General features: G+C 38.6%; 1 protein-coding gene across 1 annotated transcript; it reads right to left on the bottom strand.

The window, feature by feature from the left end:
- Positions 1 to 11,027: 11,027 nt before the first annotated feature.
- On the bottom strand, positions 11,028 to 13,009 carry LOC148205474 (uncharacterized). Its single transcript, XM_088093549.1, has 2 exons — positions 12,115 to 13,009; positions 11,028 to 12,037 (listed from the first exon to the last, which is right to left on the bottom strand). The coding sequence occupies exons 1-2, from the start codon at positions 13,007 to 13,009 to the stop codon at positions 11,028 to 11,030; spliced, it is 1,905 nt and encodes a 634-aa protein (XP_087949675.1).
- Between the last annotated feature and the right edge of the window lie 4,812 nt (positions 13,010 to 17,821).

Genomic DNA, 17,821 nt, shown 5'->3' with positions numbered 1-17,821 from the left:
AAACCTTTGTTGAATGAGTAAATTTAGATTTAAAGTTGTCATTTCAATCTCTCATACGTGGGTTTGGGGTTAACATTATGAAATGGTCTATTAGGTAGAAAATGAAAAATGAGTTATTTTATACATTTGACTTTTATTTAACTTGGCATAGAAAATGAAAAATGATCTATTGGAGTTAGAGCACTACTTGTTATGCAAAATTTCATATTTGGTTTATGCAAATTCTTTAAACGAGCTAACTTTTCGTTGACCGAGTGCCAAAATTTAGGTCTAGGAGGTAACAATTGAATGAGGTTCTTTAAGCGATCTGGGATAAAACCCTTTTTTTTGGCAAATTTATAAGTGAACTCACCATATCATGATGTGATCAAAATTGTACATTTTGATATGGTCGATCTTAGTTTTGTATCATGATCTCATGATAGGTGCAAGATTTTTAGTGTCTAACTTAATGCATAAAATCCAAATTCGAGTCTAAAATTAGTGTATTTATGAATCCTTATAATAAATTATATGTCATTTTGAATGTATGACTGATAGAGATCTAGTAGTTATTGCATAATGTGAGATTATAAGTATTGTAAACGTTCAAACTTTTTATTAGCTTACTTTTTTTTGTTTTTATGATTTATTCACCTATAATGATCGTATATTATACATAAACAAAAAATAACATAGGTAAAAGTCTTTTATATTGAAATAACTCAGATATAAATAAAAAAGACTCTATATATATAATTTAATTTTGTTTTACGTATTTAATCTAAATTTGGAATATACTTATGTTTATAAAAACTTTATTATGTAACATGTTGAAAAATACTCTAATACATATACTAATTTCTTAATTTAATATCAAATTTAAAATAGAATAATTGTGCTAATCCAGGATGTTACAGAATTAGTACGATATTTGGTTTTCGCAGGGTCAATACAAGTGCCATAAAGAAAAATTAAAATCTTTAGACCATAAATGGATAAATTCTTTGAATGTACATTAATGACAGGTATGGTTCCCTGCCTGCAGCATTCTTATTCACGTGACCAAATAAATAAAATATAAAATAAAGAGATTTATTTTTAATATTATTTTGTGAAATATTTTAATAATTAAAATGAGAACAAAAAAACTTAACCAAATTAAATTATATGTAAAATAATGAAAACAACTAAAGTTATACAATTACGACAACATAAAAATTAAAAAATTAATAAAATAATAAGTAACTTCTATCTTTTATTGATTTTAATTTGGTTCCATTGATTAGAAAGAAATTCAAAATTGTTAAAAGTAAACAAAATTGATTTAGGAAGAGACTTTGAGAGATGGAGAATAAAGTGAAGAATAAAAGTTATGAAATCCTAAAATGATATTCGAGCATTTTAATTCGATTATTCTAATTTTATTATTTCATTTTTATTTCTAAAAAAAGACATACACATAAGTTGTTGCGATTGATTCGGATTCAAATTAGAAGTTACGGAACCGAATTTAAAAATTAAATATGGTTTGTTTTGGTTTGATTTTAATTTGATATAAAACTTAAATTAAATCAAACTACTTTTTTGCAATTCAATTTGTATTGTTTTACGGGTTTTTATTATAAGATTGTTAAATATTTATTTAGAAACTATAAAATCGTTAAATACAAAAAAAATATTTTTATAATTTTTATATAATTATATTTATATTTATATTTATGATTTTATTTTTTGTTATATTCATGAATAAATTATATAATCTCATAATTAGAAATTATAATACAAATTTGCTGTCTTGCTTTGATAATTATAAATATGATACAATTAAATTTTAAAATAATTTTTAATCAGCGCAACCATAGTTGTTATTAATTAACTTATGTTTTAATATAATGCAAGGTTTAATTTAATTATTGATTTTTAATTTGGAATATGAACTAAATTAATTAAGAAATAACATATTAAAAAAGTTTAAAATAAATCAATTTCCAACACCCTAACAATTATTATTCATAGTATGACAACAAAAACATGTTGGAAAAGAAGTTTGTTTTCTCACTATCCTCTCATAGGATATAAATATATAACTTTAAAAGAGGTTATTTTATATTTTCAAAACATCTCTATTGAACTTTATCATGTTTAGGTAATTTGTTTTTACAATTTAAACTTATTTATATATTTTTAAGTACTGAGTTGATATTTATATCTTAATTTAAAATTTATATCCTGGTCTCTCAATGAAAAATATTTTAACTCGTTATCATTGTTTACCTCGATAAATATAATTTCTTATTAAAATCTACACATATTTTTATTCTTTATTAATATTCTAAATTTTATTTTTTTCCTTTATAATTTAAATATGTAATAAAAACAAATCAATATTTTATCATAAATCTATTAATTACGCATTGATATGTTACAATAAACAGAAGATTCGTTTATATAGGTTCATAAATATAGAACGTTAATAAGAAGTATGAAGCACTATGATAATATCTCTAATCATATGTAATCATTTTAATTTTGAGAAGTATAAAATAAAATAATAATTTTAATTTATTCATAAAATAACACAAAAATGTTAATATATAATTTTATGGAATCTCTGCACAGAACAAAGATAGGTCATAGTATCGCGTTAACAAGTAAATTTGTATTTAAGCTAACTTGAAAATATTAATTTAAAAAATGAGATTGATTATATGCCATAATAAATTCAAGTAATTATGTTTATCGTGTTAGGTATCGAAACATGTTTCTAGAATTTGATATTGTTTGTTTTTGCAAGGCGGTAAATGAGGCAGCTCTTTATGTAATTGTAAAGCTTACACGTTTCAATCGAAAGTTTGAGGAATTTTTGCTTGCGTTAGGTTTTGGCTCATATTGTATATATGTTTGTACTTTGACCTAACAAAGCACGTAACAAAAAGTGTAGTTGTCAACTTCTAAGCAACCTTCGAATTCACAAGCATTCTTAAATCCACGCAAATAGGTTGAAGTGAACAACATGAATTTATCTCTTTTTTTTTTTACTTTTCTTTCTTTGCCAATTCCCTCAAAGTGAACATAACATTAATGCGTTAAACATCTTTACAAATTATTCATGAGTTTACTCTTAAAGACTTATCTCAAGAAATGGATCACAAGGACTTAGACGGAGACTAATTTTGTAAATAGTTTTTATATTGTTGTACAAGAACAACTAAATTGTTAATATTTTTGTATCTTTATCTAGCTAGATAAGCTCTTATCATTTATCTTTATTTTTGTTTTGATTTTGCAAATTTTTGTCATTATTTATTATAACTAAAATATTCTTCTGATTTTGGGAAATAAAAATAATTTGTAACTTTCTTTTACTTATAAATAAAATTTGGGTTAAATATGTTTTTAGTCCCTAAACTATTGGCCGTTTCTGGTTTTCGTCCCTCTTTCAAAGTAAGGTACAATTTGGTCCTCATTCTTTTCGAAACGTTCGTTCTAGTCCTCGGAATTTTGGTTTTAGTCCTCATTTGTTACTAAATGAGGACCAAATTTTTAAATAGTGTTTAGTTTTCGAGGACTAAAACGAACGTTTTGAAAAGAATGAGGACCAAATTGTACCTTACTTTGAAAGAGGGACGAAAACCAGAAACAGCCAATAGTTTAGGGACTAAAAACATATTTAACCCATAAAATTTTAATTTATACCGATAGACAAAATTGATTTTGATTTAAAAATAGTTATAAATTATGCGCAAAAAGGTTTTTATCTTTTTTGTTTTGTTTTCAGTTTAAAACATTTTATTAGTAAATAATAAATTCTGCTAAGAGAGATTCTAATCTATAATAATGATATTATGTTAAGAAATAAATTTTAAATTTAATCTAATTTTATAAAATTAATTTCTAAAATAAGATTTGTATTGATTTATATAATATAAATTGTCTTATCTTTAATTGATATAAAATTTTCAAAATTTTCTCTAATAAACTATTAATTTACATTCCAATAAAATAATTTTTGACTAAATATTATCCATCGTAGAAATTATGTTGATTTGGGTTTCCTAAGAAGATTTTGAAAAGTCTAGAGAAAGTTCATATGAAATAAGTTGGGGGTGAGAAAAAGATCACGACGTATCCTCTTACGTTCATAGGGTCGTTAATATGTGAATGAAACAATAAATCAAGTACATTGCTTCTAAATACTGAACGAAAAGATGAAGATTGAGGGTAACACAGACTCATGGTGATGGTGATGCTTTTTCCCGATTATAACGTTATTTGCTCAACTTGTCTAAATAATTAATTTATTCCTTTTATCTTATAAATAGGTAGAAGATTATTTTGTAAAAAGATCTTTATCACATCTTTTAAAACACTCTGTATTATTAATACTAATTGTACTGTAGGATACTTAATTCCCCACAGGTCAATCAACAGCCCGACAACAGTCGATCACCAATAGCCCGACAACAGTCGATCACTGTACTATGGGACACCTAATCCCCCAAAGGTCGACCAATAGCCCGACGACAGTCGATCACAGAGCATGGTCGACCGCTTGGTCCTCGACAACCAACATCGCGACAATTAACAATCACACGACACACGACATGTCGCCTAGCCATGTCGACACACAGTATGTCCGACATACAGGACGCAATGTCATAGAGGGCAGCTACAAATAAGCAGTTACACATGTTACACATAATTAGCTAACCAACACCATGAATCACGGAGGTAGTTGACTCGGTATCAATACACAATCTGGCAGTTACAACTCCTAGGCAGTCAGCTTCGGTAACTGACCGGATTGCCAGGTAACGGTTTATTATTACTGTTTTAAATACACAGAGCATCTAGGAAAAAAGGTACGTTTTTCCCCTAAGAAGAAAGAGATTCTTATTTTCAGATAGATATTCTTATTTTGAGACAACACCCTTGTTGACTTGAGCGTCGGAGTATCTTTGCAGGTACCCAGCCCACCTTGTTCAAAGGAGACAGAAAAAAAGGTAACACAGTGAAAGCAGCACAGAGAGACAGCGCAGAGCAAGTTTGTTAGGTTCGTATCTCGTTCTCCACACCCCTACCGAAACATTTTGGCGCCCACCGTGGGGCCCGAGATTACTATCCCAACAACGACCACCGGAGCTATGGAAAATTCAGATACGCACGATTTGATCAGGCAACTGCAAGCGCAAGTTGAGGCACAGGCACAAACCATGCAGGAGATTCAGCGCAAGCATGCCGAGGAGATGGCGGCATTGAGAGCTCAAATCCCAACACCAGAGTTATCTGCTTCAAACAGGCAGGAGGATAACGAAGCGAGCCATCATGGGGGACCCTCCGAACGGGTTGGTGGAGGAAGGAGGGGGCCTACTCCTGCGCGCCTCACCAACCTGCTTCCATTCACGGAAGCCATCATGCAAGCGAATATGCCGGACAAGCCTCCCCCAACTCTGGAACGCTATAATGGATCTGAAGATCCTGATGATCATCTACGCAATTTTATCGATACCATGGCATTCTACACAGACAGCGATCCGGTTATATGCAGAGCTTTCTCTTTATCCCTTAAGGGTGAAGCTTTGGAATGGTTCCATAAACTTCCCCGCAATTCCGTAGATTGCTTCGCAACCATAGAATCCTTATTCCGAAAACAGTACGCAGCCAATCAAAAGCCGGCAATGACTGCTACGGAGCTCGTCCATACCAGGCAGGAGAAGGATGAGACTCTGAAAGCTTTTATGCAGCGATATATCGAAACGGCCAGGCGAGTGCCGGATATTACTCCCACTTTCATCATCAGCAATCTGTCATCCTGCTTAAGGCCGGGGCAGTTCTCGGAACAGTTATATGCTGATCCCCCGTCATCCATGGAAGAATTGCAATCCACTGTGGCAAAATTCATTCGCATTGAAGACCACCGTAATGCCAATGCCAGAAAGAAGCACCACCAAGATATCCCCAACCAGGAAACTAAAAAAACGAAGCGACCCCCCAACGACTACAGACCGGACCGAGCACCTCGGAAGGAGTCGGGGTGGATATCTAAATATGATCACTACACGACCCTCAACGCCCCCAGGGCGAGGGTACTAGAAGAGGCCTTACACACCGAACTTCTCACAACGCGGCGAAAGACCACCCCAAAGAACGCCGATAGGAACAAATCTTGTCGGTTCCACATGAACCAGGGGCACGACACGGAAGAGTGCAATACGGTAAAAGACGAGTTAGAACGGCTCATCCGTGCGGGTTATCTCCAGAGTTACATCAAGGAGAGAGTTACCGCAAGAGCAACAACTCCTCGTCGAAGGGACCCTCCCAGGCGAAGTCCCCGGCGATCTCCCCCTAGAGATGATCGACACCGCAGGCGATCACGCAGTCCGCCTCGACGCATAGAGAGGGAACGCTCAGTCCGGGGCCGCATCGACACTATATCTGGTGGTTTCGCTGGAGGAGGCGTGTCGTCTTCAGCGAGGAAACGACACTTGAGACAGCTGAAATCGGTCCATATGGTCGAGCGACAGGCTCGGTCGATCCCGGACATCACGTTCACGAATGCTGACTTCCACGCTCCAGACCCTGATCATGATGATCCTATGGTCATCACGGCTAACATAGCTCGGTATGATGTCAGCAAGGTCCTCGTTGATCAAGGAAGCTCGGTCAACATTTTATATTGGTCCACTTTTCAGAAAATGGACCTATCCGAGGATCTCATCGCCCCATTTAATGAGCAGATTGTCGGATTCTCAGGAGAGCGAGTAGACACCAGGGGATACCTTGATTTGCGAACTCGACTCGGAACCAGTCGGGAGGCACCTGAACTTCGAGTTCGATTCTTGCTGGTCGAGGCGAACGCATCATACAACGCCTTGCTAGGGCGTCCCTGTCTGAACGCATTTGGAGCAATTGTGTCTACTCCTCACCTCGCCATGAAGTTCCCAACAAATCATGGTACTATTTGTACGGTGAGGGCCGACCAGCGAATGGCCCGACAGTGTTATGTGGCGGGGTTAAAGGTCACCCCCTTTATTCCAACAAAGAGGACAAAAGTAGTCGACGCAGCAGTAGTCGACCTAGACCCCCGAACCAATGTGGACGAGCGCCTTCATCCGCAAGGCGAAGTCAAGCTCCTATCCCTGACGAGTGACACGTCTAAAACCACCAGCATCGGCAAGGATCTCACCTCAAACGAGGAGCAGGCCCTAAGTCAGATACTGCGAAACAATGCAGACTTATTTGCATGGACAGCCGCCGACATGCCAGGAATTCACCCAGGAGTTATGTCCCACAAATTGTCCATCTTCAGGGAGGCGCGACCAGTCGCCCAGAAGAAGCGTAGGTTCGGAGAAGAAAAGCGTCAAGCCATTCAAGTCGAGATCGACAAGCTGATAAACGCCCGATTCATCAGAGAGTTAACATATACCACATGGCTGTCGAATGTGGTTATGGTCAAGAAGTCAAACGGTCAGTGGCGGATGTGTGTCGATTTCACTGATCTCAACAAGGCATGCCCCAAAGACTCATACCCCTTGCCCAGCATCGACCGCCTTGTAGATGGAGCTTCTGGTCATGTCATTTTCAGTTTTCTGGACGCTTACTCGGGGTACAACCAGATCCCAATGTACCACCCCGATCAAAGCAAGACAGCCTTTATCACTGAACGCGCCAATTACTGCTATGAAGTAATGCCGTTTGGATTAAAAAATGCCGGAGCCACTTATCAACGCCTCATGGATAAGGTCTTCCATCATCAGATAGGGCGTTGCATGGATGTGTATGTGGACGACATGGTAATTCGCAGCAATTCTATAGACCAGCACCTGCAAGATTTGAAGGAGGTCTTCGGGCAACTCAGACGATACAGCATGCGCCTCAACCCTTCCAAATGTACTTTCGGCGTCCCAGCCGGAAAATTCTTAGGATTCTTGCTTACACGTCGAGGCATTGAAGCCAACCCCGACAAATGCAGGGCGGTACTCGACATGACGGCTCCGAAGACCCTAAGAGAGGTACAACGTCTTGTGGGTCGCCTAACCGCCCTGTCACGGTTTATTCCAAAGCTGGCCGAACACATCAAACCCATCCTGAAGAATTTGAAGAAGGGTTCCACTCGACACTGGGACGAGGATTGTGAGACTGCATTCAACTCTGTCAAGCGCATCCTCACTAGTCCTCCAATTATGGCTCGACCAGACGAGGGGTTCGACTTACAGCTATATATCTCAGCTTCCCAGCATGCTGTCAGTGCTGCCCTGATACAAGAAGCACCCTCCTTCAAGTTGATCTACTTCATCAGCCGTACACTGCAGGGGGCGGAGGAACGATATTCTCGAATCGAGAAGCTCGCCTTGGCCCTTCTCAACGCCTCTCGACGACTTCGCCCGTACTTCCAGAGCCATCAGGTGGTAGTCCGTACGGATCATCCCATAGCCAAGATCCTCCGCAAGCCAGATTTAGCAGGGAGAATGGTTGCCTGGTCCGTGGAACTATCCGAATTCGGACTCCGTTACGAGCCACGCGGATCCATCAAGGGTCAGCATCTGGCAGATTTCGCAGCTGATCTCACATCTACACCGGCCGACTCCCCTACCACATGGCTACTCAGTGTCGATGGTTCCTCCGACAAGAGGGGAGGTGGAGCCGGGATCGTTCTAGAAGGCCCGGACGGTGTGGTCGTAGAGCAAGCCATCATATTTAAATTCCCTGCCAGCAACAACCAAGCCGAATACGAAGCCTTGGTTGCAGGCTTATCTTTAGCCCGAGAATTCTCAGTCGATCATTTAGAGTGTCGGATGGACTCAAAGTTAGTAGTCAGCCACGTCAACGGCACCTATCAAGTCAAGGATAATCAACTGCTGCGATACTTCCACAAGGTTCAAACCTTACTACAAGGCTTCGTCACAGTTAATATCATCCATGTACCCAGGGAACAAAACGCAAGGGCCGACCTATTGTCTAAGTTAACTCATTCTAAGGAGCGAGCACAGCTATCATCTGTTATTAGAATGACCCTCGACCATCCTGGGGTAGAAACTTTCGCCACCGATGTGTCGGCGCCCGTAACCGACTGGCGACAGAAAGTCAAAGATCTTATGGAGCAGCAGGACAAAGGAGGTAGCATTACGGCAGCCGACTCCAAGAGAATCGCGCGTTTTGCATGTATAGGCGACGACCTATACCGTCGTGGTTTTAGCTATCCTCTATTGAAATGTATATCCGCGGAAGAGGCAGACTATGTGCTACGTGAACTACACACCGGGATATGTGGATTTCACTCTGGCAAGCGGACCTTGAGAGGCCGTGTTCTCCGTGCTGGATACTACTGGCCCACTCTCGACCACGACTGTGAGACATTCGTCAAGAAATGCATCTCCTGTCAAGCACATGGCCACGATATCCGTGCACCTCCCGAAGACTTGCACAATATTGTCTCTCCTTGGCCATTCGCCCAGTGGGGTCTCGACATAGTGGGACCACTGCCAGTCGCCAAAGCACAAAACAAATTTCTCCTCGTGGCGGTCGACTACTTCACAAAATGGATCGAGGCGGAGCCATTATCCATCATCAGTGCGCAACGAGTGCAGAAATTCATTTGGCGCCTAATCTGTCGGTTCGGTCTCCCTAAAAAGATCATTACCGACAACGGTCGCCAATTTATTGAACGCAAGTTAGAGGATTTTCTCAGCAGTTTGGGCATTAAGCATGTCACGTCATCAGTCGAACACCCTCAAACAAACGGCCAAGCCGAGGCCGCAAATAAAGCCATCCTGACAGAATTAAAGAAGCGACTCGGCGAAGCCAAGAGTTTATGGGTAGAGGAGCTGCCAGAGGTCCTGTGGGCATACAGATGCACTCCCCACGGATCTACAGGTGACACGCCATTCAACTTAACATACGGCACCGATGCCATGCTCCCGGTCGAGATAGGCGAACCCTCATTAAGACGACAAATCACTGATATGTCACTTAATGAAGAGCAATTACGGACAAACCTCGACGTACTTCCTGAACGTCGAGAGGTGGCCACCATCCGCGCAGAGGCCCAGAAACGCATACTATCTCGACGATACAACACAAAAGTCAAGCCCAGAGCCTTCAAAAGCGGCGATCTGGTATGGCGAAAGCGGGGAGAAGCTCGGAAGAATCGAGCCCATGGCAAGCTTGCAGCTAACTGGGAAGGACCCTTTCGAGTTACAGAAGACGTGTCGAACGGTGCATATCGCCTCCAACAACTTGACGGACAACCAGTTCCCAATACCTGGAACGCCACTCATCTTAAATATTATTTTAGCTAATATCCGTTTATTGTTCATTTCTTTTCACAACTCTATCAAGTTCAGTTATCAAATAAAGATTACATTCCATCATGCTTATTGTCTCGATTCATTTATCAATGTTATGATGTCAAGTCCCAAGGCTGTTTATCAATGTTATGATGTCGAGTCTCAAGGCTGTCGTACAGGACACTTCCACCTACAAAGGATTTAAGAGCAGACCCATTAATCGATGTTCGCCCTTGAACATCCAACACAAGTGGAATACACTCCCATTAATCGATGTTCGCCCTTGAACATCCAACACATGTGGAATACACTCCCATTAATCGATGTTCGCCCTTGAACATCCAACACATGTGGAATACACTCCCATTAATCGATGTTCGCCCTTGAACATCCAACACAAGTGGAATATACTCCCATTAATCGATGTTCGCCCTTGAACATCCCACACACGTGGAATACACTCCCATTAGTCGATGTTCATCCTTGAACATCCAATATCTGGTAGAGGTTCACCCTCGAACACCCAGTATTTTCTTCACTCTACCATCGTTCTCAACTGTCACACGACATGCTATCAACATACTCGACACTCACACTTAGCCATCACTACAGCAAATACATTGCAGAATCAGCTAAGTTAAAAAGCAAACCGCAAAGTCACCAAACATACAAGTCGAGCATTCATAAAATTATCAAAGTTTAGCATTCATAGTCGTCAACCAAATATTCAAGTATGTATCTACAGACCTTTCCTACATCCTAATCTATTACAATCTTAGACGAGTCGCCTTCAGCAGCATCAGCATTCTCCTTGGCGGGCTCGTCTACTTCCATCGCTCCTTCGGGCTCGTTGTTGACGGCCACCTCTTCATCCTCTTCCCCCTCCAGGACAGCATCCTCTGGTATTTCTTTCAAAGGCTTCAGGTGGCCTTCATGCACGTCCTTACGGACGTCAAATTCAACTCCTTTGGTGGATACTTGAAGCAAGTGCCCGACTTGCCTCAAGGCTTTCCTGAAGCCCTTCTTATGTTCATCCATAACCGCATCTTTCAGCTCCTCAATCAACTCCTTATGATCAAAGACTTCTACCTTCAGCGCGTTCCTCTCTCGGGCCACTATCAGCATGGAATTCTTTGCTTGATCCAGGTCCCGCGCCATCTGCTCGCGTTCTTGTTGGAAGGCCACATCAGCTTCCTTCAAACGTACCTCGCCCTCCTTCAAACGTTCCTCCATACGCTTCTGCCTGGCCTCACAGCCAGCATGGACCTCGCCTAGCTCTTTCAGTTGGGCACGCACCTTTTCTAACTCAGACCGCATCTGACCCCTATCCGAAGCATACGCCAGATGCCAAGCCAGCGCTTGGGCTCGTGTATTCATCTCCAGCAAGCTGTCAGCAATTTGTTGCTCGCTCATGTTCTCGATCACCTTCTTCTCTGAAGCGTCCAGGTTGAGGTCCACTCTATGACCCGGCATGAAGGCGCGATCCCATATGCCCAGCGGAAGGGGACGTTCAGTATCTTCAACCACCTCCTTACTTTTCTTTGACGCCTCGCGATTAGGGTCGACTGTCTTGGCTTTCCTTTTGCGCACAAGGGGCACCTCAGCTTGTGTTGTCTCCCCAACCGACGCCACTGCGACTGGAGGTGGACCAGATGGTGGTACCTGGGAGCGTTGTTGCTCAACAGACGACCCTGGCCGATTACCTTCATCCCTCTCGCTATCAATGCTCTGAAACCAACTGATACCCCTACCTTTCCTTCCCATTATCTCTGCAAACACAAACATCCACCCACACTGGTCAGCAACAACATAATAATTTACAAAAGTAGTGGGTAAAGACACATACCAAACACCCTCGCCCCCGCGTCATCGAACTCGAGGCAATCTATAATCTGACGTGAAGAGAAGGGGCGGGGCAACGAGGTCAACACACTCAAAGCCTCCAACTCTTCAATCGTCATCTTATCCTCCGGCCACGAGGTAAATTTCAGAGGCTCCTGTGTCCAATATAAGGGAAATCTGGGATTCCCCTCACCATCAAAAAAGAACCGTCGACCAGCATCGGTGATCGACACCTTAAAAAATTTTTCCTTAAAACCCCTATACGATTGCAGGTAAAGCTCTAAAATTGCGTTACCTGGTTCTGAAATCAGTGATACCCACCCCTTCGTCGCAAGCGGGCGACATCTAAAGAAGTACAAAAACAAGCCTACAGTAGGCCTAATTCCTAACACCCCACACAACACTCCGAAGGCCTGTACATATCCCCAACTATTGGGATGCAGTTGGCTAGGTGCAACATTCAAGGTTCGCAAAACATCTATTTGGAAAGTGGTGAACGGCAATCTTACATACAAATCGTAGAATAACGCAGCATAACAGTAAAAAAATTCATCAGCAGCATTCTCCCTCCCATGACAAACCCTCTCATCCTCCCGACACGCTACCAATTTCACACAAGTCTGATATCCTAGGGTCCTCAACACACAACTATCCTCAATCCAATCCATAAGGATGGCCCTACTCCCAAATTGACTCCTCAGTTCCTTTACCTCACGCGCCGCCCAGGCGTATTCATCTCCGCTAATCAGAGATATCAGGCGTCCCCCTGGACCCTCACCACATACGTTTCCATATACGAAGGCTCTCTCCCCATACGGTACTGTAGTAATTGCGGCACATTCCACCGTAGATGACGGCCCCGGCGTTTCACCCCCAGTATCCCGCCCCCTCCCTTCCATGATCAATAGTAAGAACACTAAGACGAAAGAGATTCTAGGGTTACCTGGTTGTTTCTCGTAGTAGCGAAGGCAACGAAATTGACGAAGAAACAATCTCGTTCGCAGTATACACTCTCAGTATTTGCTCTTCTGCCAAAGTGAATAAACCTCTTTTGAGTCGTGTTGAAGAAGCCAAACCGTTTAATTATCAGATGCCGTAGGATTATTTTTAATCTAACGGCTCCTAGTTGGCGTCCCCTCCTTTCCCTAAAGGAGCGGGAAAACCCTAAATTTCGTAACGCCGCGCACAGCTGTCATCCACATCTCCTCGTTTCTTCCACGTCTCCTCGTTTCTTCCACGTCTCCTCGTTTCCTCCACGTCACCTAGATTCTTCCGACAATACTCAAAAGCCCTTCGTAACTCGGTCCCCCATTTACTCGGACTTGGGGGGCATGTACTGTAGGATACTTAATTCCCCACAGGTCAATCAACAGCCCGACAACAGTCGATCACCAATAGCCCGACAACAGTCGATCACTGTACTATGGGACACCTAATCCCCCAAAGGTCGACCAATAGCCCGACGACAGTCGATCACAGAGCATGGTCGACCGCTTGGTCCTCGACAACCAACATCGCGACAATTAACAATCACACGACACACGACATGTCGCCTAGCCATGTCGACACACAGTATGTCCGACATACAGGACGCAATGTCATAGAGGGCAGCTACAAATAAGCAGTTACACATGTTACACATAATTAGCTAACCAACACCATGAATCACGGAGGTAGTTGACTCGGTATCAATACACAATCTGGCAGTTACAACTCCTAGGCAGTCAGCTTCGGTAACTGACCGGATTGCCAGGTAACGGTTTATTATTACTGTTTTAAATACACAGAGCATCTAGGAAAAAAGGTACGTTTTTCCCCTAAGAAGAAAGAGATTCTTATTTTCAGATAGATATTCTTATTTTGAGACAACACCCTTGTTGACTTGAGCGTCGGAGTATCTTTGCAGGTACCCAGCCCACCTTGTTCAAAGGAGACAGAAAAAAAGGTAACACAGTGAAAGCAGCACAGAGAGACAGCGCAGAGCAAGTTTGTTAAGTTCGTATCTCGTTCTCCACACCCCTACCGAAACACTAATTAATTAAATATCACAGTATCATATAATGTAAAAGTTACTAAATAAAAACTAATAAAATTGCATCATTTTCAATGAAATTAGTTTAGTAATAAACAATTCATATAAAGCATTATACTTAACAAGAAAAAATTTACTATTGTGATGTAATTTTTCAAGAAATTACTAAAATGAATAAATTGAAGAAAACATATATAATTCAGTTATACTTAAGAAACGTGACCTTCTCTTGAAAAAAAGTGATGCTCCACAAGAATGATTTCAACTTTTTATTTTTTTTGTAACACAGGAGTCATGTTTAACATACAATATTTTATATCATATAATTTTTTATACACTATTTTATTTCATATAATTTTTTTAAAAGACGTGCTTGATAACCACTTCTTCAATATAAAAAAAATAGAAATTGTACTCACTAAATAAAAGCTTTAATACAAAAGAAAACAGAAAAACATGTTTATCAAATACAACTTTAACAAAAGAAGAAAAAACATAAAAAATATGCTTGTTAAATATAATTTTAGTAAAAAAAAATATAGAAATCATATTTACTAAACAAGGATCTAATAAAATGAATAAAATTATAAAAAAATAAAATTTTATATTTAAAATAAGACTTCTATTATGTGAACAATAAAAGAATTAAAATGGTAAGTATGAAACATTATTAAAAAAAATATTCCAAAAACAGTAATTTTTTCATTTATATATGTAGTTTATAGTATGAATGGCAAAACGGATCAGACTAGGCTGACCCACACAAGTTGAATTTTACAACTCAATTCATCAAGCTATTAGGTTGTAAAATTGGTAGGCTTTGAACTGTTGGACGAATTGTCATACTACATTTGAATAATTTATCACTTATATAAATATAATATCTCTGTCTACATTTGAATTTCCTAAAATGTATAAAAAATGTTCATATTAGACTAAGTATTGTTGTAGACAATAACGAGTTTTTTGCATTTAGTTTTCTTTTAATAATGTTGAACTATTAAACTGCTGACTGGGTGGGATGGATTATATCGAGTGTTGGGTTGAAGAGATCGTCTCAATCTACTTTTTTGGTTGAATTACTAGACTGTTAGACTGATCTATTGAACTCGACCATTTTTGTCACCCATAGTTTATGTTACATAATTGTATAAAGAAACTAAATTATCTTTGTATGTATTACATTTTTAAAAAATATGACGCAACGATGAGAATATATTTTTGTTCATGATGATAATTCTTAATAACTTGTGATTTGTGCGATAATTTCGGGTCCGGTTTTTATTCTTGGAGAATGGAGTTAAAAGAATAACGTTACTTAACATTATTACATGGTGGTCTTGGAGGAAGAAAAGATAGTGTGATTAGTTAAACGGCATCACGACATAGAGGAATTGAAGAACGTAGTTTACACAGTTACACATACCCCACACCACACAACATAAATCATTGTCACCACATTCATTATATTTTGTAACATAAAAACTTTATTTTTAGAGGCCAACCCACCATTGGCTACCACCTTAAAACCACCTTAAAACCACCTTATCTGTTCAACTTGACAAAATTTTATTTTTCCCCCAAACGAGTATCTATCACTCTCCATTGTTACTTGTTAGTGCCACTATACCAAATTCAATAATTAATGCTCTTTCACACAACCATACCCAATCCTTGTCTTATACCCAATATTCTTCAATCTTCCTCTGTTCAAAAGGACCCACCACTAACCAACACTTTTCATCTTTCAACATCTCACATATATGGAGATACTCATCAAAAGAGGGTACAAAAAAATACCCTTGAGCCCTCTATACAATTGAAGGAGGCCATTGCTTCATGCAACCCCATAATTACTTACTGTACCCCACAATATCATGAATGTTAACTGCCACCCCGTTGCCGCTGAGAAAAAAGAGAAACAAAATGCAGAAAGCATAAACTCGTTCCCAAAAGTTCTTTGCGGAATGTATTTCATAGTTTTTAGAAAGCTGTTTCCATAATACATATTCATATTGCTGATGAATTTGCCAATTAAGTGATAAGATTATAGCGGTGCCTCTAAAACCTAATCAGAAAGAAATTTTTACAAAAGATTTTATGTTCAAATCTAACAAAAGAATTTCAATTTTTATGAATACAGTAAATATAAGTGATTATTGAGTAAAGATTTAATATTCGTTGATAATACTAATTGTATTTATAAATTAACTGTGAATCTATGTTCCTAGAATAATACTTTGTTTGAGTATAATAATAGAATAATTAATAATAATAATATAACAAAAAGTATAATACTAAATTGTTGATATTAGTTATGCTATGAATATTGTAGGAAGTTTAATGAGTCTTGTTGAATAACACTCTTTGATATGTTTATTGGTTAGATAGAAACAAATATAATATATGATGGATATGTATTTTGGAAACTTGGTCGAGAAGAAAATATATGCATTCAAGATATATTTTATGCATTTTGAAAATTCTATTATGAAAATCTCATTTAAGAAATCTTGTTTTGAAATTTTTTGTTCCAAAAATTCCTAAAAGTTTGTTCTGGAAAGTTTATAGAGTATGTAATCTAGAAATGACTTGTATGAAGAGTAAAATAGTCGTTTTGGAGATTTGAGGGGTGTGTGAAGAATTTGTTCAGGTGCAAGAAGTAAACGACATTAAAGAAGGTTCTCGAAAGGCCCTGGAAAAACGTAACCAGGGCCTAGTAGTGTTTGTAGTTGCCAATTGGTTCATGGTTCGGTCTTCTTTTACACTCTGTCCTTAGAAGAAACGAACATCTAAGTACAATAATAGGCAATGTTTTAATTTTCTTAGGTTTTTCAACTTTGGTTTATTGATTTTTTTTCTTTCAATTTTGTTATACTACTAAAGGTTCTTAATTTATTCAACTTTTTAATGAAAAGCAGTCAATATAATTATTTTTTGCTAATAATAATATCGAACATGAATAACAAATAATTTGACAAAAATTATAAATGTAAGGAACGCCGTCATCATAATTTCTTACAAAAAAAAAATTGTGAAGGTGGACCAAAGTAGAAGATTTTAATGGTCTGGATGGAATCACAGGTACAGCTAGACTTTCACAGATGACAACAAAACAAAAGAGAAGTCTAACAGAAGAAGCAGCATGCAAAGTGCAAATGTGCAACACCCTTGCTTTTTAGGGACACTAACACCCTAACCAATACCAATCACATTTCTCATCAATTTTTTTAACGTTATTCCTTCCCATCTTTTTTACCGCTTCTCTCTATTTATCATTTCTATTTTGCTTAATTACAACGCCATCTCTTCTCCACAAAACCATTAACTCTGAGATTTTCTTTTTAAAGAATTAGGGAAACCAATATGAACAGCGGCACCCAAATCCGGAGGTCAAATTTTACAGAAAAAAGAAGAAAAGATACTGTTTGAAAATGCCATTCTTGGTAAATTTTGAAAAAAGAGATAAAATTTCAATTTTCTCAAAAATAATTTTACCACTCCCTAATCTTTAAACCTAATTAGAAAAAAAAGTTTTAGTTATGAATATTTCCATTCACTTCGTAGTAAGTTGATTCCATTTTTAAAACATATCCAGTTTATAAAACTTGTCAAAATACGTGTATATGACATGAATGTCAATGTGAATTTGATTATTGTTCAAGGAACATTTAATTTC

The sequence above is a fragment of the Vigna umbellata genome, chromosome 1 (assembly GCF_029865625.1).
Source record: "Vigna umbellata cultivar VRB3 chromosome 1, Vumbellata_1.0, whole genome shotgun sequence".
NCBI lineage: Eukaryota > Viridiplantae > Streptophyta > Magnoliopsida > Fabales > Fabaceae > Vigna > Vigna umbellata.
The sequence above is the reverse complement of the archived record's forward strand: the minus strand, read 5'-3'. Positions and strand labels throughout refer to the sequence as shown.